The 27,698-nt window shown below is 45.5% G+C and overlaps 1 protein-coding gene across 5 annotated transcripts in view; it reads right to left on the minus strand.

Moving 5' to 3' along the window:
- The window catches only part of LNX2 (ligand of numb-protein X 2), a 119,465-nt gene that overhangs the window by 5,242 nt on the left and 86,525 nt on the right, over positions 1-27,698 (minus strand). For all 5 annotated transcript variants that reach the window (XM_084842907.1, XM_084842910.1, XM_084842908.1 and 2 more), the window contains 8 exons: positions 25,472-25,968; positions 19,507-19,754; positions 14,485-14,684; positions 7,612-7,980; positions 4,089-4,232; positions 3,007-3,184; positions 2,107-2,338; positions 593-751 (listed from right to left, as the gene is read on the minus strand). In XM_084842907.1, the coding sequence (XP_084699033.1) occupies positions 593-751; positions 2,107-2,338; positions 3,007-3,184; positions 4,089-4,232; positions 7,612-7,980; positions 14,485-14,684; positions 19,507-19,754; positions 25,472-25,968 (2,027 nt within the window). The remainder of the gene's footprint in view (positions 1-592; positions 752-2,106; positions 2,339-3,006; positions 3,185-4,088; positions 4,233-7,611; positions 7,981-14,484; positions 14,685-19,506; positions 19,755-25,471; positions 25,969-27,698) is intronic.

Here is a 27,698-nt window from a genome sequence, read left to right on the forward strand (position 1 = left end):
GGGCCAGGCCAACCCAAGGGCTTCATACTGCCTGCCAATCACAATGGTCAATACTGAATGCCCCTATTCCTTTCTATGACCGAAGAGTGCTGTGGATCCTGAGCACACACAGGTCCAAATAATTTACTAGGTTGGGTCCCAGCCTTAGGCCCAACGGTTCTTGCTTCATGCTCCAGAGTCCCTGCTAAGGGAGAAGACAGTTTTTAAAAGTGTGCTCAAACCATTAACCTCCCCCCGCCCCCCCCCCCACACCTCTCTTTTTCAAAAGGCTGTTATTTCCTGCTCACACGCTGGCCATCAAACCCCAAATTCACCCTCTGATGGGTGAATTGTTTCATCTGTTTCTATATCATTTGGATATATAGATATTAATCTAAATTTTGAACAGTGAATACATAGTACCAAGGAAAAGTGGGCAGTGTGGGTGGAGCTTGCAAATTAACTTAGTTTACATCATCAATATGCATAATGATACCTTTAGAGCACACAGATTTACACTGCCTTGACAATGAACTTGCAAAATCACATGCAAGCCCTGGACAGCACCTCCCTGTTTCAAAGAAGTGTAAAAGGGAGAAGCTGAAAAGCTTACTTGAGTCTTCCATCGAAATATGCTGGTGTTCCCAGAACAATTGTTTTTATGAAGAAAGGCTGGTTTGTGTGGTTTTCCTCATAGCCACCGACAATGCTAAAGCCCCAGCTTGCCAGATTGCTCCGCCGTAGCACTACATCGCGGCAAGTATGCAGACAGCTGTGGAAAAAGAGGGTAAAAATGTACTAAGGGAATAATCCACATTCCTTGTGACTGGCGTCCCAACAGGCTTACAATAAACACTGCCTACAGACACACACACACACACACACACACGATTTTAAACCAGTAACTGCTTCTTAATTCATGCCTGGCCAAACTAGGTCTCCATTTCTACACTCCTTTAGGACAGGTATACTGGTCTGTAGACCAGGCAAATATGAATTAATTGACCACCTTTTATTTGATCATAGTTAAATAGTCCACAAAGCCAAAAACAATACTTTTAGATGGCAGCTTGTCTTTACAAAACTGATTCTTGTTTTAATAGTTGCTGTAGCCGGCCTTTAATCAACAGCTGTAACAACAGTTACTTTGTTTTATTTGTATTTAAATCTCTCTTCTTTTTGCTTAAAAATATTGTAAATGTAGGCTTACCCTGGTGTTCTAGGATAAAAGCTAAAGAGAAGAACTGCTCAGTGAATTGCTCACATTTATGGAAACTTTTACTAACAATCATTAAAAATTATAATAATTTGTTACTTTTTTATTAAAGCGTTGTTTTAATTGTTTCACAAAAATGGCTAATTAATCTGTTTTTGGAATTAGTATAAGTGTCAAGCCTGCTGATAAATAAAGCTTCTCTTTTGCTGTTCTAATAAAGTTAATAGTTTCAAAATACTTTGCCATTATTTTGACAACATTTTACCAGTCAATTGACTAGATCTTTTTTGACCAGTCAAATGTCCAACTGAACTCCTGCCTTGCCTCTCCTGTGAAGTCCTGCTGCCTACTTGCCAGTTCAGTATACAACAGGGGTGAGCAACTGTGGGAGGTCAAGGGGCCATTTTGACCCGCCTGGACCACCCCCACAGGCTGCACTCCCACTGCATACCAATAACAACAACAACAATATAAAAGTAAAAGTTAAAAATGGTGTCTGCAGCAGCTCTGCAGCGCTAAAAGGGTCAAATTTAGCTTGCAAACAAGCTAAATTTGACCCTTTTGGCACTCTGTAGCTCCTACGGACGCCACTTTTTTCATACCAACCCTGCCTTCTTTAACTGCAGGGACCACAGTGGCAGCTGCAAGTGGCCCATGGGCCACATGTTGTTCAGCCCTGGTATACAAGATGGAAAAGCCACACTAAGACATGGAGGGAAGTTGAATATATACTCTAGTACAAAGTAGACTGGTACTAGATCATGCTTGGGACTTGAGCAAAGCTTGCAAAGGGTTGGTTATAGTGATTTAAGCAGGTTGCCCGAAGGCTCTTCAAAGGCCTGCCCAAGAAAAAAAGAAGAGCTACAGAAGACCACAAGTGAAGACACAGATGTTTACGTGTCAAGCAGTACCTTGGAAGTCCCAGCCACATAACCCAAGACGGCGACCAGCTTGCATCGTACTCATTCTCACTGATGGTGTTTGGCCGCTCATCGTTTGCCTGGGGCTGCTCTTCTGCAATCTGGACCTCCAAGGCTTTAAGGGCAACAACTGAGGAGGCCGCGCTGGCTTTGAGCATGGCCACTGCCTCACTGTGACTTAGGTTGGTCAGATCAATGCCATTAATATTCATCAGCACATCGCCTGGGCAAAAAGTAAGTGGACAAAAAACCCTTGAGTTAGCTGGTTCAGAAGCCTGTAACTCTCCCATGCAAATGCATAAGTTGCCACGTACATTTTCTTATTTTTGCGTAATACACCTGAGTCCAAGAATGTGGCCGGGGTGTGTGTGTCTTAAATGAAAAGTTGTCCCTCCATGCCCCCCAATAATCAGCCACAAGTATGTCCATGTGCGTTAAAGGGGCGCAGAGCTCATTTGGAAAGACAAAATAAATGCAGATGGAAACCCTTGCTGATCAACTGCAATTCACCCAGAGATGTACCAGTAGAACTCAGTCTAACTTACGCCCCATCCCCTGCTGTACAGTAACTTCTATGTCTGAAGGACAGACTTGGTTTTTGCACAGAAATGATATTAAGGCAGCCTTCCCCAACCCAGATGTTTTGGACTACAACACCTGCCATGCCTGACCATCAGCCATGCTGGCTGGGGATGATGGGAGTTATAGTCCAGCACAGCTGGAGACCACCAGGTTGGGGAAGGCTGTTTTAAGGTCACTGTGAACGTCTCTTATACAAGTCCCACCGAAATGAAATGGGAGCTGTGCAAGATGAACAGGGCCCGCCCACCGCCCCACCTGCACAAGAGAACTCCATGCCAACGTGCTGCTTTGGGTCCATTCCACGCCCACCTCTTTTGATCCTGCCATCCCTTGCCAGGCAGCCATGAGGCTGCACGCTCGTCACGAATATCGGCAATTCCCCACTTTTGCTGCCTCGGCCTCCGGCTACAGTCATGCCAAGGGATTCATGGGGCTCCTTCTTCACGGTGATGTGCTTCTCTTGGCAAGACACACACTGGGAAAGATCCTGCCAGAAGAAAGGAAAACTGGGTTTTTAGGCATACATTCAAGTCAGGTTGGGATGGAAAGCCACATTTAGTCATTTACAAATACCTGGTCTCCTCCTTCCCTTCTCCCCACCCCCCAAAAAGAATCAAGATATTGAGCACCTCCGTGAACTTCCTGGGAAATGCAAAGTGCTGGCGCACCCTCTCATTTTAGCTGGGTTGCACATTAGCGCACTATCACTCCAACCATTTTCTTTTCCTTTCCTTTTTTCTGCAGAGTGGGGGTTAGAAACATGCTCAAGCATTCAGCAATGCAGACTCACATGTGCCTGCTGCTGAAATGATACACTCCGATGTTGCTTGCTGCACCCACTCCATGTGCATAGCCGTTTTTGTGATGCATAGCAACTTTTGCAGAGCAGAGGAGAATATTGATCTCCAACGTGATTGACAGGTGCCATTCAACTGTTCACAGGAATAGCCATGCTGTCCACGGAGAAGACATCTCCTCATCTTCCTGAGCAAATAACAGCTCTCACACAGCTGGTGGGTCTACCCCGGACACTATTTCTTCCTTTCAATGGTCAGCAAACTAGGGATGGGCAAATCTGTCAATTTCAGTTTCATGCACATATCTCTTAATACATACACGTTTGCATGCATTTTTGCAAGCAATTTCCCCCTAATATAATGAATTTTTGACAGTTCTTTTCACTAACGTACACATTTTCTTGCATACCTTTCCCTAATACACATATTTTTGTATGCATTTTTTTAATTGGAGAACTGCATGGAAAAAATTGGACAACTGTGAATGGTCTAGGATAACGGCCTTTCAGTCTGCATATTGGTTCTCCTTAAAATATGAACCAAACAAATTTCTCCCCCTATCCCTACAGCTAAGCCCAACATCCTCAAGCTTACCTTATGTGGGCTGGGCCTGTTGCTGTGATACAATTGATGAGATAGTTGTTGGCTGATGGGGTGAGTTCCTCCATCTCTGAGAATGCTCACAATCTGTAACTTGGTGGATCGGGAAATGGTTAGACTTACTCTCTCTCCGCTGGCCTGCGGAATACACACAGAACACAAACAGGGCATGTGTGGAGGGCTGCAATCAGCATTATTGCTCATATGCTAGTCACCTCTGAGAAACAAACACATTTGCAATTTTCTGCAAGCTTAATTCTACAGGCATTCTGAAGTTGGAACATATTGCACAAATCAATCACAGTTTTAAATTATGAATTTACACAGTTCTTGTTGCAGACATTTTCTTGCTTTAAACCAGCGCTCCCCAAGCTTTTTGGGTTGGTAGGCACATTTGGAATTTTGAGAGTGTGCTGTGGGTGCTCTCACAAAACGGCTGCTGGGGGGGAGCTTGTCCATTCACCACTGTAGGCCTAACTGATCAGAAAACACCCCCTTCCAAGAAGGCAAACTGATGAGGCTAAAAGAAAAGTAACTTGTCCAAGAACCTAAGTACAAGGCAGAGGTGGGGTCTGAACTCCAAAGCACTAAACCACTCTTTTGAGCCCAAATACAGATGGTGCTGGAGGACAGCATCTTATTCTACAGCATGCCAGTCTCGCAGTCTAAAAAATAATGAATTTTAAAATTTTTAATCAAAATCAAAATCAGGAGGGACAGGGAGCTTGTCGGGCGCCACACTGGAGACCCCAGCTTTAGGCCCATACCCAACCACCCATTTTCACTACTATGCACATTTAGTACATAGTCTGGTAAATGACTATTTTAGATTTCTAGAAATGCTGGATAGACATTTTAAAAGCAAAATACTAAATATAAATATGTGAGCAGGCTGCTGCTGCTGCTTTTAGCCTCTTGGCATCCCTCTGCTGTGTTTAGAGGGAAGGGGATTGGGCCTGCCAAGATCATTCACCTCCGGCCAGACCCACTTTACTGCTGCAGATTTGACCTGGGAAGGTCTTCTTGGCCCTCTTTCCCCACTGTACAAAAGGCACCTCTGCACACCTTGTAACAAGCACTTGTGCTTTTCATATGGAGCTCACAAGGACATGGAGTTTCTGAACCAGTACCAGAAATACTCAGGAACATCTAGCAGTGGGCTTGAGATGCGATAGTTGCAAGACTGCATGATTAGACTTCTGGATGTTATAGCAGTTCTCCCTGAAGTGGGAAAATAACACTGTTTTATCTTGCACACCAGAAGATGTCCTGTTCAGGACTGCTTTCCTATGGAAACTGAGATAATAAACGTGTGTGCAATTGTAATCAAGGAGATGAGGCGGCACTGAGGAATGTGGACTGCCTAGCAGGGTGTGTGAAGTCAGCATCCAGCTGGTCGTGTATTTACAGTTCTTCGGGGGGGGGGGTGGCATCCAAGCACAGGCTCACGGGTTTATTTCTTTGAGTCTGGTATTTTAACACTGTCTTTTCCAGCCTGCTCCCTTCTTCTCCTTCCTTCCCTCCCAGTCCCCTAGACCAGGCCAGGGGCCCTGGGGCCCTCTAGGTGTTGTTGGACCCCACTTCCCATCAGCCCCAGCCAGCGTGGCCAATGGTGAAGGAAGATGGGAGTAGTCATCCATCGCCATCTGGAGGGCAACAGGTTCCCCAGCCCTGCCCCAGACTCTCTCCATGTGTCAGCTTATATTCACATACAGTAGGGGTGGGCTATGTGTGGCCCTCCCACTGTTTTGGCCTACAGCTCCCATCAGCCCTACTCATCATAGCCAATAGTGATGAATCATGGGAGTTGTAGGCCAAAACATATGAAGGGCTACAAGCGGCCCACCCGTGAAATATAGGAAAGGCCCGCTGGCTGTCAGTAGGGTGCGGCGACCCCCTGCCTTGATTTTTTGCAGCCCTCCAAGCGGGAAATGGTGCAGTGCTTCCTGTGCTGCTTTTGCATCTGACAGGTGCATTTCCTGACACAAAGCAAGAGGTCCCAAATGCCAATGCAGTGACACAGGAGATGCCTGGGGAGCCCCCTCGTTTTGCAATTTTGGAGGGCGCCTTCAAGGTTCTTCAGCTTGTGGGGCTAGATCATTCTTGGTCAAGTTCTGTGGGTTCACAATATCATCATCATCATCATCATGGAGAATTTCCAGCCCTTCAGCAGTCCAGATGGGGATGGTATGACTCCCCACCTGTAGACAATGGCCACTACTGGCCAAAAGAACCAGATCAGTTGTCTTTGAGGAGTTGTAAAAAGCTCTTGGCTGGCTGAGAGAAGCTGGAAGCTGTAGCCTAGCATATCTAGAGGGTGCCAGGTTGGGGAAGGTTTCATCATTCCAAGTCAAACCACGGGACCATCTGGTCCTAAAATCTAATGCCTGGGTGCAGCCCAAGAGTATGTTGGCAAACTCATGCTTTTCCTCCATGGTGAAACAAAACAAACTTCTTCCTGAACAACGTTAAAAACTGATCACTGTGCTCATCAGCGGGCATGCTCCTGGTGGTTCCACATGGGCCTATGGCCCAACTGCAGTCCACTCAGAGAAGAGCCTTCAGTGTGGTGGCCCCCTTCCTATAGAACTCCCTGCCTCTGGAGGTCAGGCAGGCGCCAACACTGGGTTGTTTTCGGCACCTCCTGAAAACAGCTCTTTTCCAGGATGCCTTCCTTGACTGACTAGCCTCAGTTTTATTGGCACTCTGTTTCATTCTGTTTATCTTTTGTTCATTTTATCTCTTGCTGTTCACCGCTCTAGAATCTGTTTAGATGTGGAGTGGTATACAAATGTTGTAATTAAAAATAAATGAATAAACAAAACGATCTATGGGGAAGTGCTTGCAGCACGCAAGCTCAATGCGAAAGCCAGGCTTCCCCACACAAAGAAGGATCCAGGGGGACACAGCGCTAACTAGCTGGTCCAGCTCCCTGAAGATCTGTCCTGTTAGTGGTGATGTATGAAAATGTCATTAACTATTCGCAAATCATGTGAACACGTCCCATTCACAACCCTGAACGTGAACGCGAGCAGGGGTGTCATGCTTGGGAAATATTTGCAATTTCCTGAGCTTGTGTTGATGTCCGAAGGTGCAAATATGTATTCCCCCCCACCCCAAAACCTGCATGCACATTTGAGGTGCATGCTTGGAAAAGCGTGCACTTTTCGCGTTCAGGTACAAGGATGCAGTGAGACGAGCATGGAGGTAGAAAGCTGTGAACCTCAACATGTTCGAAGATTGCTTGTTCTCCCATCCTACATGTTAGTCCAACATGGCATCCCTCTATCTGTGTTCTCTCTCTCTCTCTCTCTCTGGTAAGGTTTCATTTAATTGAAATTTACAACTTGGGCACATTTGTGGCCCTCCAGATATGCTGGCCTAACATTCCCATCCTCCTTAAAATACCTGCAGGGCCACAAGTTTGTCCACCCCTGATGTACAATGTCGGTGGCTTTGATATCTAGCAGACGACTGGGGCTGCGTTCCCACCCTATGGGACTCAGCTTAAATTTACCTGGATAATCTGAGCAGCCAGTTCAGGTGTGCCATGCTTCAGGTCATGCCCGTTGATTGCCAACAGCTTGTCGTTGCTGCAGAGCCGGCCATCCTGAGCAGCCAAGCCCCCTTCCAACAGGTCAAGGATAAACACCCCCGGCTCGTCAGTTCTGCGCACCAGCTTAATGCCCAGCTGCTCGCTAGAGTCGCGCTTGTGCAGGGTCACGTGGAAACTATCCTCTCGATGGGGAGGACTATCGCTGTGGTTGTGGGTTCGGCTTCCAAACCGCCTCTCCCGGAGTACTGTGAGGTGTAGCGCTGTGCAAGGCTGGGAAAGGATGGCCCTGGCATGGTTGTGGGGCACATTGCTGATGTCGAAGTTATTGACCTGAAAGAAAAGAACTGGAAAATTGAGACCGTAACAAAATATTGTAGCATGAAACGCTCCTGTTCAGGGTTCCAGCCAGGACACTCCATTTCATCACCCCTCCCCACCCCTACTTGCCCATTCCACCCTGACCCCCCTAACAATCAGTCAGCATTTCATGGCCACTGACCATGCTCAGTACTCACTGGGGTGTTTTGAGAGAGGAAAAACACCCCCCCACACACTGTTTTCTCCAAAGAGTTTTGGTACTTCTGCAAACCATGGGGTTTCCCTGAGGCTGCTGTTACTTCCTGTGTGTGGCGCTGTTTTGGCAGCATAAGGATCAGCACTTGGAGAACGAGTTCACTATTAGCATATAGGATTCACTCATTGTTCCACATTGTGTTCCTCACGAAGGTGCCTGAGCCAAAATTACTGACCATTTTTTGCAAACATTTTCAGCAATGTCAAAAGAAGATCCCTTTTTGGGTACCCCCCCCCAAATACTTCTGATGACAATGACCACATGTTTACTCTCATTTCCCCACAATAAGGACTCTATCCACTCAGGATGTTCTTTATTGATGTCTAGTTGATATCACACATAGCACTGTGACCTTGTCCCATTTGCTAGGTCTAACTTACCCAGCCTGGCGCTTTCTGGGTGTGTTGAACTACAACTCCTATGCTTCCCCAGCCACTATGCCCAATGGCCATGCTGGTTGGGGATGATGGGGGTTGTAGTTCAATGCATCTGGAGAGCTCCAGGCTGGGGAAGGCTGTACTATGTGATCAGAAAGGCAGGGCAGAGCAGGAGCCTGCAGGAAACGGCACTCCAGGGCACACAAGAGCACTGAACAAGATCCAAAAGAATATTTGCTCAATCCAAGTCTCCCCCACCCCCGTTTTTTTCTTTTTTGAGAGGGTAGGAGTTCTACCCTATTGAGACTGCTATTTTCAACCTGAAAATAGATATGAGTGAAAGTGTTAATACTGTATTCCTGGACGAATCTCCAGGCCTCATCATGCAAGCCTAACTTCTGAGGCTAATGGCCTTTCTTGTCCCATGCACAATAGCAGTGAGAGCTAAGCTCTCTCTTGCGCTGAAATGCTCCCACATTCAGGTGTAAAAAACTCAACATGATCCAAGGCTTTTTCTTTTAACTCGCAATAGTCTACTTGAAGTTTTTCAATATTCACAAGCCATTTTGATAAAACCTCGTGTTAGAATCCCCTCTCCTCTCTCTGTGAGCTGTTTCTTTCTTGACAATGAACATCGCTATTTTTGCCACTGGAGAACAGAGTCCTACACTCTAAGGGTTGAAACAGGCATTACTTAAATCAGTAACTAGCAGCTACACTTTTTTCATTTTTCCCCTACAGGAGGCATAGGACAACCAATATGGATCAGGACTGTAGTATAGAGGGGAGGGGGGCTTTAACTCCCCCCCCTGCCCCCGCTACTATGGGCCCAATCTGAAGTGAGTCTGCTGTACCTACCCCAGAGTAAAAATGAATGAATGAATGAATGAATGAAAGAAAGAAAGAAAGAAAGAAAGAAAGAAAAAGAAAGAAAGAAAGAAAGAAAGAAAGAAAGAAGAAAACGCAGCTGCTAGATACGGATTTAAAATAGTACATGTTTTGGCCCCAAGAGGACCCAAACTGTAGAAGTAGGAAACCTAGAATTCTGAGTCATGGAGATGCACCAGTCTTAGGCAAAGGACCTTAGAGCCAAACTACAAGTTCCGCTAATTGTGTAGCCTTTTGTTTTACTCTAGTGTAATTTACTCTAGTGTAAGAATGCACCACCCTGATTTGGAGCGGGACTGCAGCAATTCATGATGAGATGATTTAACCTTCCTCCCCACCATTTACTTCCCCAAATCACAAAAGGAAACAAAAAGAAAAAAGTCTCCATTGGCATCAATGGAGTCTTTTCCCCTTTTGGTACCCCCCCCATGGGGGGGGGATTTAGGAAGAAAAACTGTATGTGTGTGTGTGTGTGATTAAGATTTCATCATCCCCTCCCTGAGCATGGGGAATCCAATCCAAACAGGGGCTGCCCCCGCTTACACTAGAGTAAAACAGAAGACAAGCCTTAGCTACATGCTACGCGATTAGTGGAAGGTGTCATTTCTCTGCATGCTGGGAATGCTGACAAGGAGACCCCATGGGGCCTTTTTCTCACTGTCCTTGGCACGCAAAGCATCTACCACCTCCACAAGCACTGTCTTCCCTTGCTCGAGGTAAGTTTCCCTGGAAAAGGAAGCAGCAGCAGAGATGGAGGCAGTTTGAGGATTGGGGCGAACACATTCCTGATTTGCCCACTCAGAGCAGGCTATGCTCAGGGCTGTGTTTGTCCTGGGGTGCTTCCAGATGTGGCTTTTATAGCGCGATTGTCTTGCCTCATTCATGGAATTGTATGGGGTGTCCAGAGAGCAACATCTTCAACTCTTAACCCTCCTATGCTTTCCCACCGCTGCTTCTGAATTTTACCACGGAACATCTGTTAAGGAAGAAAAGATAGAAGAGCTGCACAATGCCTTCTGATTGGTTGTTGTTGTTGTTGTTGTTCAGTTGGGTCCGACTCTTCGTGACCCCATGGACCATAGCACGCCAGGCCTTCCTGTCCTCCGCTCTTTCCCGGAGTGTGCTCAAATTCATATTCATTGCATCAGAGATGGTATCTAGCCATCTCATATTCTGCCGTCCCCTTCTCCTTTTGCCTTCAATCTTTCCTAGCATCAGGGTCTTTTCCAGGGAGTTTTCTCTTCGCATTAGGTGGCCAAAATATTTGAGCTTCAGCTTCAGTATCTGTCCTTCCAATGAGCACTCAGGGTTGATTTCCATTAGGATGGACTGATTTGACTTCCTTGCAGTCTAGGGGACTTGTAAGAGCCTTCTCCAGCACCACAGTTCGAAGGCATCAATTCTTCGGCGCTCAGCCTTCCTTATAGTCCAGCTCTCACAGCCATATGTTGCTACTGGGAAAACCATAGCTATGATTATACAAATCTTTGTCGGCAAGGTGATGTCTCTGCTTCTTACTATGCTGTCTAGGTGTGCCATAGCTTTCCTCCCAAGGAGCAAGAGTCTTTTAATTTCATGGCTTCAGTCACCGTCTGCGGTGATCTTGGAGCCCAAGAAAATAAAATCTGTCACTGCTTCCATTTCTTCCTCTTCTATATGCCAGGAAGTGATGGGGCCAGATGCAATGATCTTCGTTTTTTTAATGTTGAGTTTCAAACCAGCTTTTGCACTCTCCACTTTCACCCTCAACAAGAGGCTCTTTAGATCCTCTTCACTTTCTACCATTAGGGTGGTATCGTCTGCGTATCTGAGGTTGTTGATAATTCTCCCAGCAATCTTAATTCCGACCTGTGATTCATCCAACCTGGCGTTTCTACTCTGCATATAAATTAAATAAGCAGGGCGACAATATACAGTCTTGTCATACTCCTTTCCCAATTTTGAACCAATCGGTTGTTCCATGTCCGGTTCTTACTGTTGCTTCTTGTCCCTCGTACAGGTTTTTCAGGAGACAGGTAAGGTGGTCTGGTACTCCCATCTCTTTAAGAATTTGCCAGAGTTGTTGTGATCCACACAATCAAAGGCTTTAGCGTAGTCAATGAAGCAGAAATAGACGTTTTTCTGGAATTCTCTTGCTTTCTCCATGATCCAGCGAATGTTGGTGATTTGATCTCTAGTTCCTCTGCCTCTTCGAAACCCAGCTTGTACTTCCGGTAGTTCTCGGTTCACATGCTGCAGAAGCCTAGCTTGTAGGATTTTGAACATAACCTTGCTGGTATGTGAAATGAGCGCAATTGTACGGTAGTTTGAACACTCTTTGGCATTGCCTTTCTTTGGAGTTGGAATGTAAACTGACCTTTTCCAGTCTTGTGGCCACTGTTGAGTGTTCCAAATGTGTTGGCATATTGAGTGCAGCACTTTTACAGCATCATCTTTTAGGATTTTAAATAGCTCAGCTGGAATACTGTCATCTCCGCTAGCTTTGTTAGTAATGCTTCCTAAGGCCCACTTGATTTCACTCTCTAGGATGTCCGGCTCAAGTTCAGTGACCGCACTATCATGGCTATCAGGGACATTAAGATCTTTCCTGTAGTTCTTCTGTGTATTCTTGCCACCTCTTCTTAATCTCATCTGCTTCTGTTAGGTCCCTGCCTTCTTTCTCCTTTATCATGCCCGTCTTGGCACAAAACGTTCCCTTGAGATCTCCAATTTTCTTGAAAAGATCTCTAGTCTTTCCCATTCTATTGTTTTCCTCGATTTCTTTGCATTGTTCATTTAAGAAGGCCTTCTTGTCTCTCCTTGCTATTCTCTGGAACTCTGCATTCAGTTGGATATATCTTCCCCGTTCTCCCTTGCTTTTCGCTTCCCTTCTTTCCTCAGTTACTTGTAAAGCCTCATCAGACAGCCACTTGGCTTTCTCACACTTCTATTTCTTTGGGATGGATTTCGTTGCTTCCTCCTGAACCATGTTACAGGCCTCCGTCCATAGTTCCTCAGGCACTCTGTCTATCAGGTCTAATCCCTGAAATCTATTCCTCACCTCCACTGTATATTCATAAGGGATATGATTTAGGTCATACCTGAGTGGTTTAGTGGTTTTGCCTACATTCTTCAATTTAAGCCAAAATTTTGCAAGAAGCAGCTCATGATCTGAGCCACAGTCAGCTGCAGGTCTTGTTTTTACTGACTGTATGGAGCTTCTCCATCTTTGGCTGCAAAGGACATAATCAATCTGATTTCGATATTGACCATCTGGTGATGTCCATGTGTACAGTCACCTCTTGTACTGTTGGAAAAGAGTGTTTGCTATAATCAGCGTGTTCTCTTGGCAAAACTCTATTAGCCTTTGTCCTGCTTCATTTTGTACACCAAGGCCATGCTTGCCTGTTATCCCGGTGATTTCTTGACTTCCTACTTTAGCATTCCAATCCCCTATGATGAAGAGGACATCTTTTTTTGGTGTTAGTTCTAGAAGGTGTTGTAGGTCTTCATAGAACCGATCAACCTCAGCTTCTTCGGCATCAGTGGTTGGGGCATAGACTTGAATTACTGTGATGCTGAATGGTTTGCCTTGGATTCGTACTGAGATCATTCTATCGTTTTTGAGATTGTACCCCAGTACTGCTTTTCCCACCCTTTTGTTGACTATGAGTGCTACTCCATTTCTTCTAAGGGATTCTTGCCCACAGTAGTAGATATGATGGTCACCTGAATTAAATTCGCCCATGCTTGTCCATTTTGGTTCGCTGATTCCCAAGATGTTGATGTTCAATCTTGCCATCTCATGTTTGACCACCTCCAGCTTACCTTGATTCATTGATCTGACATTCCAGGTTCCTAAACAATATTGTTCTTTACAGCATCGGACTTTCTTTTCACCACCAGACACATCCACAGCTGAGTGTTCTTTCGGCTTTGGCCCAGCCGCTTCACTCTTTCTGGTGCTACTTGGAAATTCCCTCTGCTCTTCCCCAGTAGTATATTGGACACCTTCCGACCTGAGGGGCTCATCTTCCGGCGTCATCTCTTTTAGCCTTGTGATACGTTCCATGGGGTTTTCTTGGCAGGAATACTGGAGTGGGTTGCCATTTCCTTCTCCAGTGGACCACATTTTGTCAGAATTCTCCACCATGACCTGTCCGTCTTGGGTGGCCCTGCACAGCATAGCTTATAGCTTCACTGAGTTACGCAAGCCCCTTCGCCACAACAAGGCAGTGATTCATGAAGGGGCTTCTGATTGGTAGTAATGCTTAAATCCCTCTGTCTGGAAGTACCTCCGCTCCTCCTTGTGAGTAATTAGTCAGGGCAACTCATGCTTGTGAGCTCCCTAGATTGATTTCCCATGATGTCCCAACTCCAGTGCGGGTTCGCCAATATTTTCCATCCTGCAATTGTCTCCCATCCACCCTGCACACATACAGAAGAACACCCAGTTCTGACTTGAAAGGGCTTGAATGCTCATACGAAGCAAGTAACTGCTTTCTCGAACCCTTGTTTCAACCAGGAAAAAGGAGGTAAGAAATGTGAATCAGTTTGTATGGGGGGGGGGGGAGAAGGGGGGAGACAAGTGCTTAGTAGTAATACATGCTGCTGTACTCAGTAAGTTCTGTTAACATCTTATCAAAAAATAACCCCACAGGGCATTGAGAGCTACAGGCAATGGAAGCATTTCACATCATTCACAAAAGGAAGACAGAATATTCATCCCGACTTCCCCAGTTAGAAAGATGCAACAGAACAGAAATAGTTATGGGATGCAAAACCCCAAGAGCCAAGTAAATCACCGGTATCAATACCGAAATGGCAAATCCTACTTTCCCTGAATAATAATAATGTTTCCCAACCAGAAACTGCTATTCTAACATTTGCTTGGAACAGAGAATTCCAGCCAACTGCCAGGAAATGATGACTCCCTCTCGGCTGCCCACCACTTGATTAAGTACAGCAGTGTCCGGAAACACGCAAGTTGAAAAGAATATATAATTAGAGACGTACTTGCAGTATTTGATCTCCGGCAAGGAGCCTCCCATCTCTGGCAATAATCCCATCTCGATAAACCTCTTGAATGACAATGTTGATCAAAGGTGTTTCATTGCCACCCACTATGCTAATTCCCAGCTCAATATAAGGATTGGACCGATGGATTTCGATGGTTGTGATCTCGCCTTCTGGCAAACTTGGCGGCTGATGAGTTGCTGCCCAGTTGGAAAAGAAAATAAGACATTCAATTTAAATACGCTTTTCATACAGAGCAAATGGCTGGACAACTAACAGAAACGACAGTAATGCAAATAGACAAGCCTGCGCAACTTGCCACCTACCAAATCAAACACAGACCACTAGATTCATGTATGGTGACCTATGGTGTAGTGGTAAATTTTCAAGTGCAGGCACTTATCAAGACAATCCCCATAAACACATCCCAAAAAGAGTCCAAAAATGCAGGCAGCTAGGTTGACCCATCTCTTTCTTTCTGTATTATATGCCTTTTACAGGTCTTTGATAAAGGTAATGGGTCTTAGTAGCCCACTGAAGACCAGGTCATCCCCAAATACGTTGCATTACAACAGGAATACATTGTTGTTGGGAAATTCCATTTTCCCACCAGCTACTGTGAGGAGTGCAGCTAAGCTCAGAGGGAACAGGGAAGTCTGCTGTGTGTGTGTATGTGTGTGTGTGTGTGTGGCAGATGGCGACAGTGTCCCTGCTAATCAAAAAGTCCCAGTGCTTCAACCCTATGAGTCCCAGCTCCACTACAGCACTGACTGTGATCAGCCAAGGTTATGGACATTTCCTCTGTTTTTGCATTCTCAGGCAAGCAACAAAACCAGGAAGTTTATTGAGCTCTGATGGGCTGTCAAGACGTGGCTGGTGGGTGGTATTCAGCCTGGAAGGTCACGTGTAGCGCAATATGGATTTGAGTTGCACCTGCTTCACTGTTATCAGGACTGCTTTTTGTTACTAAGGAGTTTGCTATTTGTAAAGAGTCTTTCAAGCCTTCATGGGGAAAAAATGACATTAACACAGCCCACTCTGACTTCTTGGATATCTCTCTCTTTTATCATCATTAATCCGCAAAACCCACCTTTTCTGTAAAACCTTTGACACAACCCCTACATTCCATGCCCTACTGCAGAGGTGGGCAACTTGTGGCCCTCCAGATGTTTCTGCCTACAACTCCCATGATCCCTCACCACTGGCTATGCTGGGTAGATCTGATGGGAGTTGTAGTAGGCCAAACATCTTGAAGGACACAAGTTGTCCACCCCTGACATAAGCCTCTAACTAAGCTTAAGTATGTGTAACTGAAAGAGCGACACATTTCTTCTCTGTTTATCTTACTCTTGCTTCCCCTTCCTCTGTGCTGAATTGTAGATTGTACTCCTTGGGGCAGAGACCTGTCCTCTTGTACTCTGTAAAGCAGGGGTATCAAAGCTCTTTCAGCCTGAGGGCTGAATTCAAGTTCGGACAAGCTCTCGGGGGCCACATTCCAGTGGTGGGTAGGGCTGAAGGCAAAAGTGGGAAAGGCCAGACAAAAGGACAGGGCTGAAACACCAGCATATTTTAGGATAAAGCTCTCACTACTTGTAATTAAGCCATTTCAACCTTTTAGAATGGGGGAAAAACTGCACAAAAGTTGGGAACCCACCAAATGACTGGCAGTCAGGGGAAAGGGGGCATGCCCCCCTGGCGAATCCCAGAGGGCCCGACTGGGTGCTCAGGTGGGCCTGCAGTTCTGAGGTTTAACACCCCTGCTGTAAAATGCCATGCATACTGATGCTAGAATACTATATAGTACTGATTGTATTATCATTAGCAGCAGCAGCAGGAATAACACTTTTTAAAAAATCGTGCAGTGCCCTATTGAGTTTTTGCTTAATTCTGGACAAAATCAAACACTTTGTAGCTCAACCCTAGCCATGTTTACTTGGAAGGCAAGACCCACAGTGTACAATGGATTTTTCTTCCAAGTAAATATGTTCAGTATCACAATCGTTGAATGTGCACAAAGAGGGGAGGGGGAGATCCATAATAAGAATGTTGTAATAGTTGTTATATGTTATTCTTACATAATAAGAATTTTCTCTAAAGAGAAATTCGAACTAAATTTGGAAGAGTCCTGCTCAGGCAAAACATCTGTCCAACTTTCAAGGAACCTTAGAGAGAATTTAAATAAGATTAGCGAAATTGCTTTGGAAACTGGCTCAACCACTGCAATGACCACAGTGATCATAAGTGTGGAAGAGTTAATTCAGAAGATCTTGTGAAAAGCAGACTCCCAAGGAACAAATACATGCAAAAAAACAAGACACAGGCCATGCTAGGAAATGGAAGCAGAAGGGCTCCTTTCCTCTCCGATAAGACTTTACTTCCTCTCTAAAATGTCCAGATGCTGGCGATGTTATTGTGAGGTTATTGCAGATGGCTGTGACCATTACTTCAGTTGCCTTTTTGTAGGAAAGATGGGAGAGCAGCATGAGTGGGGAACCTAGCAGTGCAATCCAATTCATATCTACTCAGAATTCAGCCCCACTGAGTTCAATGGCACTTACTCTTGAGTAATGTGTATACAATTGCTACGGATGTACGATTGTTGTCAAATCCATTCCATCTGTGTTGAAGGACTGTCAAGAGTCTTTCATTCCATCGCCTACTCATTGATGGGATCGGATTTTTTTGTACAAGAATTTAGATCATTTGCAAATGTGCAAGGGCGCATTTGCGCAAATCCCCCCACCCAGGTTTTTTTTTTAAAAAAAACAACAACAACAGTCTGCAGAATCCACAGAACTCGGAAAAAGCCAGTCCACTATGGAATATGCAGGTCGGATTCATAGAAATCCAACCCATTTGCATACATTGTGGATTTCTCTGACATCCCTAAGGATTGCAGCCTCATTTTCACAGTCAGTTTGATCATTTCTGTGGAAAATGCAGTGCTAAAAGAGTGATCATATCAACAGGGGAGGGTTTACAAACTGCCCTTGCTACAGTGGCATTAAAATAAATTATATTTCATTGACATCTCACCATTTTGAGGCATGCATTCAGATTTTTAGATTTAGGATTTCATTAAACTCTCCATTAACTAGAAACAGCAACGACTGATATCCTTCAATGGTTGATTGAAGAAAAGACCCTTTACGTTCTCAACATAGAGTAATTGGGCCAGTTCTCCTGTAATGGCAAGCCACTGTGGGTTAATTTCCCCACAGGGCTTGTTGTGTGCTGGCCAACATTTTTAAAATGTAAGCCACGGCTTGTCATTATGTGTGAACCCAGCCAGGGTGGGTTGTTGTGATGGTTAAACCACCCAAAACCCTAAAACAGGCCATGGGTTCTGGCTTGTTTGTTAACCATTCCAACAACCGCCCAGGCCATGGCCTATCCTGCCTTCCCCCTGGCATGGCTTGCATTTTAAAAATGGTGGCCAGTGCTGCAATGACAATCCCTGTGGGGAAATTAACCCATGGTGGCTCGTCATTATGTGTGAGCCAGGTCACTGTGTCTCCAGCGGTGTAGTGGAGTTCTCAGGGTTGAAGCACCAATGATGTCATCTGCCACCCCACTCAGGCTTCCCTCTTCCTTCTGAGCTTAGCTACACTCCTCACAGCAGCTGAAGAAAAAATGGATTTTCCCAGCAACGCTATATTGTTGTGAGGTGCCCTGTTGTAATGCAAAGTATTTTGGGGGTGGCCTGGTCTTGAAAGGGCAATTAAGACCCATTAGCTTTACCACTGCTCCTAGTGGAGATGAAAACTGCTACAACTAGTTTGTTGATATGAGGCAACACAGCTACCTGGATTTCTGGACTCTCCTTGCGGGCAAGGCTATGATGAGCACCTACACTTCAAATTTTGACACCCCATTGCTGTGTGTCACTAGCTCAGATGGCTTTAGACAAGGTTTAGAATCCAGCCTTGGGTCCCCAGATGTTCTTGGACTGCAAGTACCATCATCCTCAGCCAACAAGGCCAGTGGCCAGGGATGATGGGAGTCAAAGTCCATCAACATTTGGGGACTCAAGATTTGGAAAGGCTGGATAAGACAAACCCAACAGAGGACAGTCTATCAATGGGCTATTAGCCATGATACGCGAAATGGATCCTCCATGTTCAGAGGCAGTATTGCTAGACCCAACAGCTGGAGAAGACTGTCACTTATGTCCACTGTTTTTAAAACTCCTGGAGGTGCTTGGCTTTACCACTGGAAACAGAATACTGGGCAAGTATTGGTATCATCCATTCAAGCAATTCTTACATCCAGTTGGGTTTAAGCAATATATAGCAAGAGTGACTTACAGAGAAGTAATGATACAATCTAGTGAGATAAACTGAAATAGGAAAACTCAAGATGAGATGCCTGATCAGGGAAAGAAGTGCAAAACAGGAGCTGCAATATCCTTGGGTATAAGCAAACCTGGGATAATTAGATAGCCATACGGCAGCTTGAACTAGAGGGCATTTCTCCACCTTGCCTCCATGGGAACTAAGATGGGCAGAGGACCAAGCATGTGTTTCAGGTAGTTGTTTCACAGGTAACAGGCAAAAAGTATATGACAGCCAAATGGAAATTCACCTTCTTGCTTGGCCCTCAATCAGTGTAAAAACTGAAGAAGCCCTGCACAGCTAAAATAGCCTCATAGTCATTTGCATGTGCGCATGAACAGTACGGCAGGCTAAAATTTAAAAATGTAAGTGCTATGTCACCGGTGAAAATGCTTTTAGTCCTAGGAGATGCGGGTTCAATTGTCACCATAGCCATGAACCTCATTGGGTGACTCCCAACAAATCATGCCTCTCAACCTTCTTTCCTGATCAGTACTTGAAATCTAAGGCTGCAATGCTGAGCTTAGCGAACTGACTAATTAGATCTATCAACTCAAATGGCTGTTTTGATTGTTTAAGAACAGGGCCCCGATTAATCATGCTAATTAATCTGACTTTGAGACTTGCTTAGTTTTAAGGTTTAATATAGGCAGATCAAATAGGATATCAAAAGAAAAACAAAGCTTACTGTCAGCTCCTGTGCTCTCCTCAAAGGCAGGGTTGTCAAGGCCAGATTCATCTGTCCACACTGGAACAGTTGCTGATGTAATGTTCTGCTCCGCTGGTGCGGTTCCTGTCCCAGCATGCTCTGTGTCAGGAGACTGGGAACCTGGGTGATCTATCATGGTGTTCTCACTCTCGCTTTCCGTGTCTGCCTGCAATTTGCTGTTTTTTCTTCTCTCCAAGGCAGCTCTTCGGTGGGAAGCCCCAGGACACCTAGGGACAAAATGCTACCGTGTCTTCACAAAACCAGGGAACAACAAAAAATATCCAAACAAAACTAAAACTTCCTTCAGCTGATGAATCTAGTGCAGCCTTCCCCAACACAGTGCCCACCAGATGTTTTGGAAAGCAACTCCTGTCAAACCTGTCCATTGACCATGCTTGGCTGGGGCTGATGGGAGTTGTATTCCAAAATATCTGGAGAGCACCACAATAGGGAAAGCTGGCCGCATCCTGCTACAATGCTGAAATTTCACTGAGAACCAGTTAATGCCACATGCACCTTCTGAACTGAGATCTTTACTCAATACTCGCACTATAATTTTGGGGGAGGGTAGATATCAGTGGAGGCTGGTGGTTCCGATGTCAGTGGGGTGGGTGAATCCACTCGGGGTTTCAGTCAGAACTCTAAAGGAGCTTTAGAAACCCAGGACTGAAACCCAGAGCAGATTCCCAGGCCCATTGACACCGGAACCCCTCTACTGGTAGATATTAACTAGTCTGTTGATGAAGTGCTCTTTCTCTCTCATGTCTTCAGAGAAACATTTTGTCTGGGCTCTGACATTGCCTAAACTAGGAAAAGTATTAAGGAGAGTCAGACAAAAAGCCCTCCTTTCTCAGAGAAGGAATAGCAACTAAGGAGAGTAATTTGTTTAGCCAGGACTGAGTGACTCCCTGTTGATCCATCAGTGTCTTATACCTGTTACCAATTGAACCCTGTACTTTGTGAACCTTTTTTCACCCTTTCTCATGGCTGCACCCCAAACTGTGCCATCCCTGAAACCTAGTCTAGGGTCAGCCTCAACTTTTAGAGCGGGTGTGTGGGCCAAATGACGTCAGAGGGACACGGCCACGATCTACCCAGCACATTGGGCTGTGCACAGATCAGAGATAACAAGGGAATGCCTCTCCTCGCCTCCTTCCAAGGCACCTGGTAGCCTCCAGGCCAGGGGGCAGGGCTTGGGGAGTGGACCCAATCCTCCGCAGCTCAGATGGGGATCCTCGGCAAGCCAGATTAGACCCATGGGCTGGAGGCTGACTACCCATGGTTTATAGGAAGGAGATGGGGTAATAATACTTAGAGAAGAGGGGCTGGTGAGGGAGTTGGCTATGACAACTCTGTCCTCTTGACAATACACACACATTAGCCCTGTGCCAAACTTTTCCACTTATTTATTTTCGACCATTCTCTGGGGGGAGGGGAGAAAAGAAACTACACCCAAAAGTGGGAAGGGACAAGAATTTTGAAGAATCATAGAATAGTAGGGTTGGAAGGGCCATCGAGTCCAACCCCCTGCTCAATGCAGGAATCCAGGTCAGAGCATCCCCGACAGATGGCTGTCCAGCCTCATCTTGAATGCCGCCAGTGTGGGAGAGCCCACCACCTCCCTAGGGAATTGGCTCCATTGTCGTATTGCTCTAACAGTCAGGAAGTTTTTCCTGATGTTCAGACGGAATTTGTCTTCTTGTAACTTGAGCCCATTATTCTGTGTCCTGCACTCTGGGATGATAGAGAAGAGATGCTGGCCTTCCTCTCTGTGACAACCTTGAAGAGCGCTATCATATCTCCCCCCAGTCTTCTCTTCTCAAGGGTAAACATGCCCAGTTCTTTCAGTCTCTCCTCGTAGGCTTTGTTTCCAGTCCCCTGATCATCTTTGTTGCCCTCCTCTGAACCCTCTCCACTTTGTCTGCATCCTTCTTAAAGTGTGGTGCCCAGAACTGGACACAGTACTCCAGATGAGGCCTAACCAGTGCTGAGTAGAGGGGAATTAGTACTTCCCGGGATTTGGAAGCTATGCTTCTGTTAATGCAGCCCAAAATAGCCACCTCCTTCCAGTAAGGTAAGCATTGGAGTCCTGCACCCTAAGAAATGTCTCCGAGATTTCTCAGGGTGCACCTAGGAAAAAGAAAGCAAATGCACAGTTACAAGATGGAAGATTCAGCATGGTATCTTCCATGATTCTATGATTCTCAACATCCCACTGAAAGAGGCAGAAAAACGACTGCCTCTTTCGCTGGGAAACAAAGAGGTTGCGAAAGGGCAGGTCGGGTTTCAGCACAGCACTAACATATATCAGACTCTGATCCCGAAGCCCAGGGACATGTTGGATCCGTTTTTTCTTTTAAGCAACGTCTGATAGAAGCAGCTCAAAACTGAGGTGAAGAAAGGAGAAAGGTGACAAGTCTGAAAGGAATGAAATGAATGAATATATGGGTCTAACACACTCCTAAGGGCTGCAGGCATGAGCCATATTCATTTTGTATGGACAGGTCATGGGTAGCTATGTAGGTGCTCTCTCGCAGGGACAAATCACAGAAGTCTCATATTTTGAGAGCTTTTGGAACCTTCCCAATTATCCTGCACTCTTCATCCTCTTATGTATTTACTCTCGCAATCTCCTTCTCCACTTGTGCCTATTGTGGTCCTTTGACTTCCATTGGCTAACTTGCTCTGATGTCACAGAGTAGGCTGCTGAATGCCAAGGGAGGCTTGAGATGCCTTAGAACAAATACTCCAACATCTATGAATGACAAACTGCAGCATAATTAAAAACAAAACTGATAAATGGCGAAATGTGATGTGCCCATGTTGGGTGGAATCTGCAGAACTAGAGCTTAGAAGCATCCATGCATGCGAATCTAAAGGCACTTTCAGCATTAAGCAAAATATAGGGGGGGATTGCACACACTCCAAAAAGATTCAGCATGGTATGGGAAATAATGGTTTGGAACCAGTTAGCTGAACTTAGTTCCCATTTAATTCAATGGGACCTAAGTTCAACTAATTTAGTCTGGATCCAGCCCAGTGAACCTTGAATTCTGCAGACAGGACTGACGACTCAAATCCAAGTAATCGCTGTCAGCTACGAAGATCAGCAGACAAGCAGCACGAGCCCAGCTCACAACGGCTGTGGTCTGATGTGACTGAATGTACCTGGCACGTGCCCCCTCCCCACACCAATAACACAGAAGTTATTCGGTGAAGCTGCAAACTCTGGAGAACCTTTCACTGTACGCTGAGCTGCTACCCTTGTTTACTGTTTTTCTGAATCAAACAGAAGGCAACAAAAGTTCAGAAGAATAATCTCGCCCTTTGTTCAGCAGATGATTTTTGGTAAAATACATTCCAAAAAGCTATTAAACATTAAGGAGGTTTCCAAATACCACACGCTAGTGAATTAAAGTCCATCCGAGATGTGTGGCAGTTTATTACAGATGAGCTGGAAACGCTTCTGGGGGTCTGTTTCTCCACAGGGAATCTGCTGAACCTGAAAATCTGATCAATCAAGGGGATGCTAATGAGGCAATAGGGTAATATTGGGGGCGGAGTTAGTGACCAGGAAATAATTCCATTTGTGCCTCATTCTTCTAATCTCCTTGTTAATCACGGATTGACCACACACTCTAGTGTTGCCTCAGGGTTACGCTGACATTTCATTCAGCTTTTATGCTTAAGCGAAGCAGATTATTTTGTCAATGGAAACTACCAGGTCTGAGTCAGAAGGTCTGCAATGCCAAGGACAACTGCGTCTCGCTCCAGTTCCGTGTGGTCCAGAATAATAGAGGGCGCTGGCCTTGAATCTGTGAGGTGGGCCTCAACCCTGAACTCGAGACATGGATATTCTGGGTGAATTTGGACAAGCAATATTGCTCAGCATTGGCTTCCTGTCTACAAAACTAGAATAATAAATGACATACCTCCCTGGGTTGCTGTGAAAATGAGTAAGTTAAGAACTCTAAAGCACTTTAGGGAGTAATCCTATGGCCCCTAGGGGGGTGGGATTTTTCAGATTACTGGATCCGAGGTCAGAGAAAGCACTCCAGCCTTGGATGCAGGAGTCTGAGCTCCTTGCCCCCTTGCAGCTGGTGGGGACAGAACCGCGTGGGCTGCCTCTATGAGCTTGCAAATGTGAGCTCAGAGGGAAAGGAAAGGGGGTGCGCCAGTGGGTGGGGAGGGGACTGGGGAAGCAGGGACACAAGCTATCCCCAGCCTTTGTCCCTCCCTCTCCCTGACACTTCAGCCAGACGGGCAAAATCTCCTGTCTAGCTTCAATGCAGAGTGCGGAGGCAAAGACTGCCACTGCTGTGCGTCCTGCTCTGCATAGGATTCCCATCAGCCTCTGAATTTGGAGGTTGACAGGCATCCTGATAGGGTTGCTCCCTCCCATGCTGAAAATACAACGGTAACACCAGCAGCAGTTTTGTGGCCAACATTCATTTTCTCCCAGAGGGACTCTGAGACACCAAGAATTCACCCAGAAGATGTCCTTGACATCCCAGCAACATTTTATGAACTTTTTTATGTCATGCCAAATAGGACTCTTGCAAAGTTTTCTGTTGCACAGTTATTGAGCACTGGCTTGGAGATCCCTGGGGACCACTAGTTTCCCCTTCAACTACCTGTGCCATGTTGAGCACGCCCTTTTGTCATAGGGGGTGGGGGCTCTTTTAAAAAAAAATTCAGTGGAAGGTGCACACCTCCCAATGCCACAATGTTCAGTCAGTTAACTGGCCAGATAAACACATTCAAAATATTTTGAATGATCGAAAAGAGGGCTCCAATGAAATGGGCAGAAGATTTTTTTCTAAATTACTTGTGATAGAAGTACTGACAAAAAACACTGAAGAGGCATCTCACTTCTTCCTCAGATGACATGACTCTTAGAGATGGATGGATTGGTCTTTCCTGTCCATGTCACTTCAGCATGTGTTCACTCCTAAGTCAATTTTGACCCATTTCTGCATTAATTTGCATTCTTTAAAAAAAATACATATGAAAATTTGCATGTAAATATGTATTAAAATACATATTTTTGAAGATATTGTCTCCTAAAATACACATTTCTGATTATCCCCAAAATGTGGATTTTAAAAGTTTTTAAATACAGTTTTAAAGCCAAGAACTAGCATTCAGGCAAGTGCAAAATCTGACAGATAGCTACATTCCAATTTGCACATTAGTATGGGAGGTGTGGATCAGTCAATTTGTACTGGAGTACTCAAAGATGGGATTCTTCAAGCATGCCTAATGAGCATGCATCACCAAAATACACAGGAAGTATGTTTCCTCCCCCTTCAGAATTATTGTTTTTATTCAGCTGCACATTCATTCATTCATTCATTCATTCTATTACATTTCTATACCGCCCAATAGCCAAAGCTCTCTGGGCGGTTCCCTAAGGGTCATGTCATCTGGTTAAGAGAGGTATTCCCACAACTTACACTTCTTTAGTTGGCTAGCATTCCTCCCTCCCCAGTACTTGAGCACATTAAGCAAACAGGGACATTTCTTTCCCTCCCCTGGAGCAAGGCTATCTCCTATATCTGAGAGATATGCTTGATGTGGCTAGTACTGGTACAAGCTTTCCACCTATCTCACTGCAGCAGGTAGGTTTCTAGAAAGCCCCTAACCCTGGGGGTATTATAAAGACCTGGATGAAGGGGAAGTGAGCACACTCATCCTCACTCTCTCCCATCATGTGCTGATTTGACACCCAAGTAGAATGCCTGAATAGGGCTAGAGAAGGGGTGCACAACCATCACGCCCCCAAGGGCCCACATGTGATGCTGGCCTGGGGACTACAAACACACATACATACATACGTGTATGTATGTGAGAGCCAGTGTGGTGTAGTGGTTAGAGAGTTGGACTGGAAAGAGATTAATCTGATTCTTACCAGCTGTATCTATCTCACTGCCTCTCTGCTTACCTGTTTTTGAGGTGGGCCTCCAGGTCACATCGCTGCATCACCTCCTCACATACCGAGGAAAAGGGGCACGACACCAAGAGCTTGTCAAGCAGTTTGTGAACGAGGATGCTGGATTTTTTGCACAACTTAAAATGGAGCCTTTTGCGATCCAAAGGGCAGAAATCCTTCTCCTGCAGAAAGTTCCGTAGGCACTTATAGCAGAATGTGTGGCCACAAGGGGTGTCTAATGGCTGTAGCAGGGGTTGAAGGCAAATATGGCAAACCAAGTCATCGTCCACGTCGTTCTGGTAATTGTACAGGTGGTTCTCTCTCGTCCAATGCTGTTGGCCACATTCAAAGCACAGAGGGTTCAAGTTCTGCTCCACTGAGACTGTCTCTTCATTAGTGGTGCCCATTATAAAGCAATGTGCTTTGGCTCCCTCCTCAGTGGGAGAACTTGTGTGTAGAGGTTTTATTCGTTTTGTATGATTTTTGTTGTTTAGCAAGGAGTCATTTTTCTGAAACATTAAAAAAAACACCCCATATTATTGATGCAAATAATCACTGCTAAAAATATACAGTGAGCAAGAATACTGAAAATGCATCTTAATTGCAGAGAAAAACTCCATGCCTAGGGTCACGTGTTACCCAGACTGGGCTAAACATTTGGCCAAACATAGAGGAAGAGGTTTCGAAGGAGGCAAAACTGCATCCCCTCTTTTGCATTTCAGAGTCAGGGGCCAAATTCTGAGCATGGGGGGCCTGAGTCACTGGTGCTCCTCAGGCTCCTTCCACCGGTGGCTGACTCCCCCCCCCCCCGAAAAACATGCCCCTCAGAATTGTGGTGCATTGTGATGTAGCACTGCTTCAGGCATTCTGGGGAAACCAAAATGGTAGCCATCAGATAGGAGGAGCCTGGAGAAGAAGCATCAGTGAATGTTTGTGACCGTTCACCATTGAACCCCACCCCAAGTTTGCATCCAGCGAATGGAGGTATAAAATAGAGGGGAATGGGTTCGACACCGCACTAGTGTGTACTATGTGTTCTATGTGAATCAAAAGAAAATTAAAATCTAGGGCCCATGCAATCCAGATTCCATGACAAGAAAAGCTGCATTATACAAATCGAACACATTTCTCTTATGTCGCATGACATTATGAAACTTTTTGTATTCTGCATATTCATTCTGGTTGTGCTAATCATGGGGAGAAAGCAGTGGGGACCAAGCTTCAAGTCACGCACAAATATGTGTAATCCCCCAACCTCATTTATTTATTTAGGAAAAGCAGCATCAGAAGTGGTGTTTTGGAGCTGAGAAGCAGCAGTGTGCGTTTATTTATTTATTTATTTATTTATTTCATTTCTATACCGCCCAATAGCCGAAGCTCTCTGGGCGGTTCACAAAAACTAAAACCAAACAACACACAATAAAACAATTTAAAATATATAGAACATTAAAACCACAATATAACAATACAACCACAATAAAACCTAGCAGCAGTACAGGAGTTTAAAATACAGATTTAAAACAGCAAAGATAAAAATTTAGAAAGCTAAAATGCCTGGGAAAATAAAAAGGTCTTCACCTGGCGCCGAAAAGAGTACAATGTAGGCGCCAGGCGAACCTCACTAGGGAGCTCATTCCAGAGCCGGGGTGCCACAACAGAAAAAGCCCTCCTCCTAGTAGCCACCCGCCTCACTTCGTTTGGCAGGGGCTCACGGAGAAGGGCCGCTGATGATGATCTTAAGGTCCGGGCAGGCACATATGGGAGGAGGCGATCCTTCAGGTAACCTGGCCCCAAGCCGTTAAGGGCTTTGAATGTTAACACCAGCACTTTGAATCGGGCCCGGAAATGGACTGGCAGCCAGTGCAGCTGGAAAAGTACTGGCGTAATATGAGCTCGCAGGCCAGTCCCTGTTAACAATCTTGCTGCCCTATTTTGGACCAGCTGAAGTTTCCGGACCGTTTTCAAAGGCAGCCCCACGTATAACGCATTGCAGTAATCCAGACGAGAAGTTATCAGAGCATGGATAACTGTAGCTAGGCTATCTCTGTCCAGATAAGGGCGTAGTTGGTATACCAGCCTAAGCTGATAAAAAGTGCTCCGTGCCACTGAGTTCACCTGTGCCTCAAGTGACAGTTCTGGATCCAAGAGCACGCCAAACTACGAACCTGATCCTTTAGGGGGAGTGCAACCCCCTCCAGAACAGGTTGAATATCACCTAGCCGGGCAGACGAACCACCCA

Source organism: Heloderma suspectum, chromosome 3 (assembly GCF_057233095.1).
Source record: "Heloderma suspectum isolate Gila_16-S chromosome 3, 16-S_ref, whole genome shotgun sequence".
In the NCBI taxonomy this organism is placed as follows: domain Eukaryota; kingdom Metazoa; phylum Chordata; class Lepidosauria; order Squamata; family Helodermatidae; genus Heloderma; species Heloderma suspectum.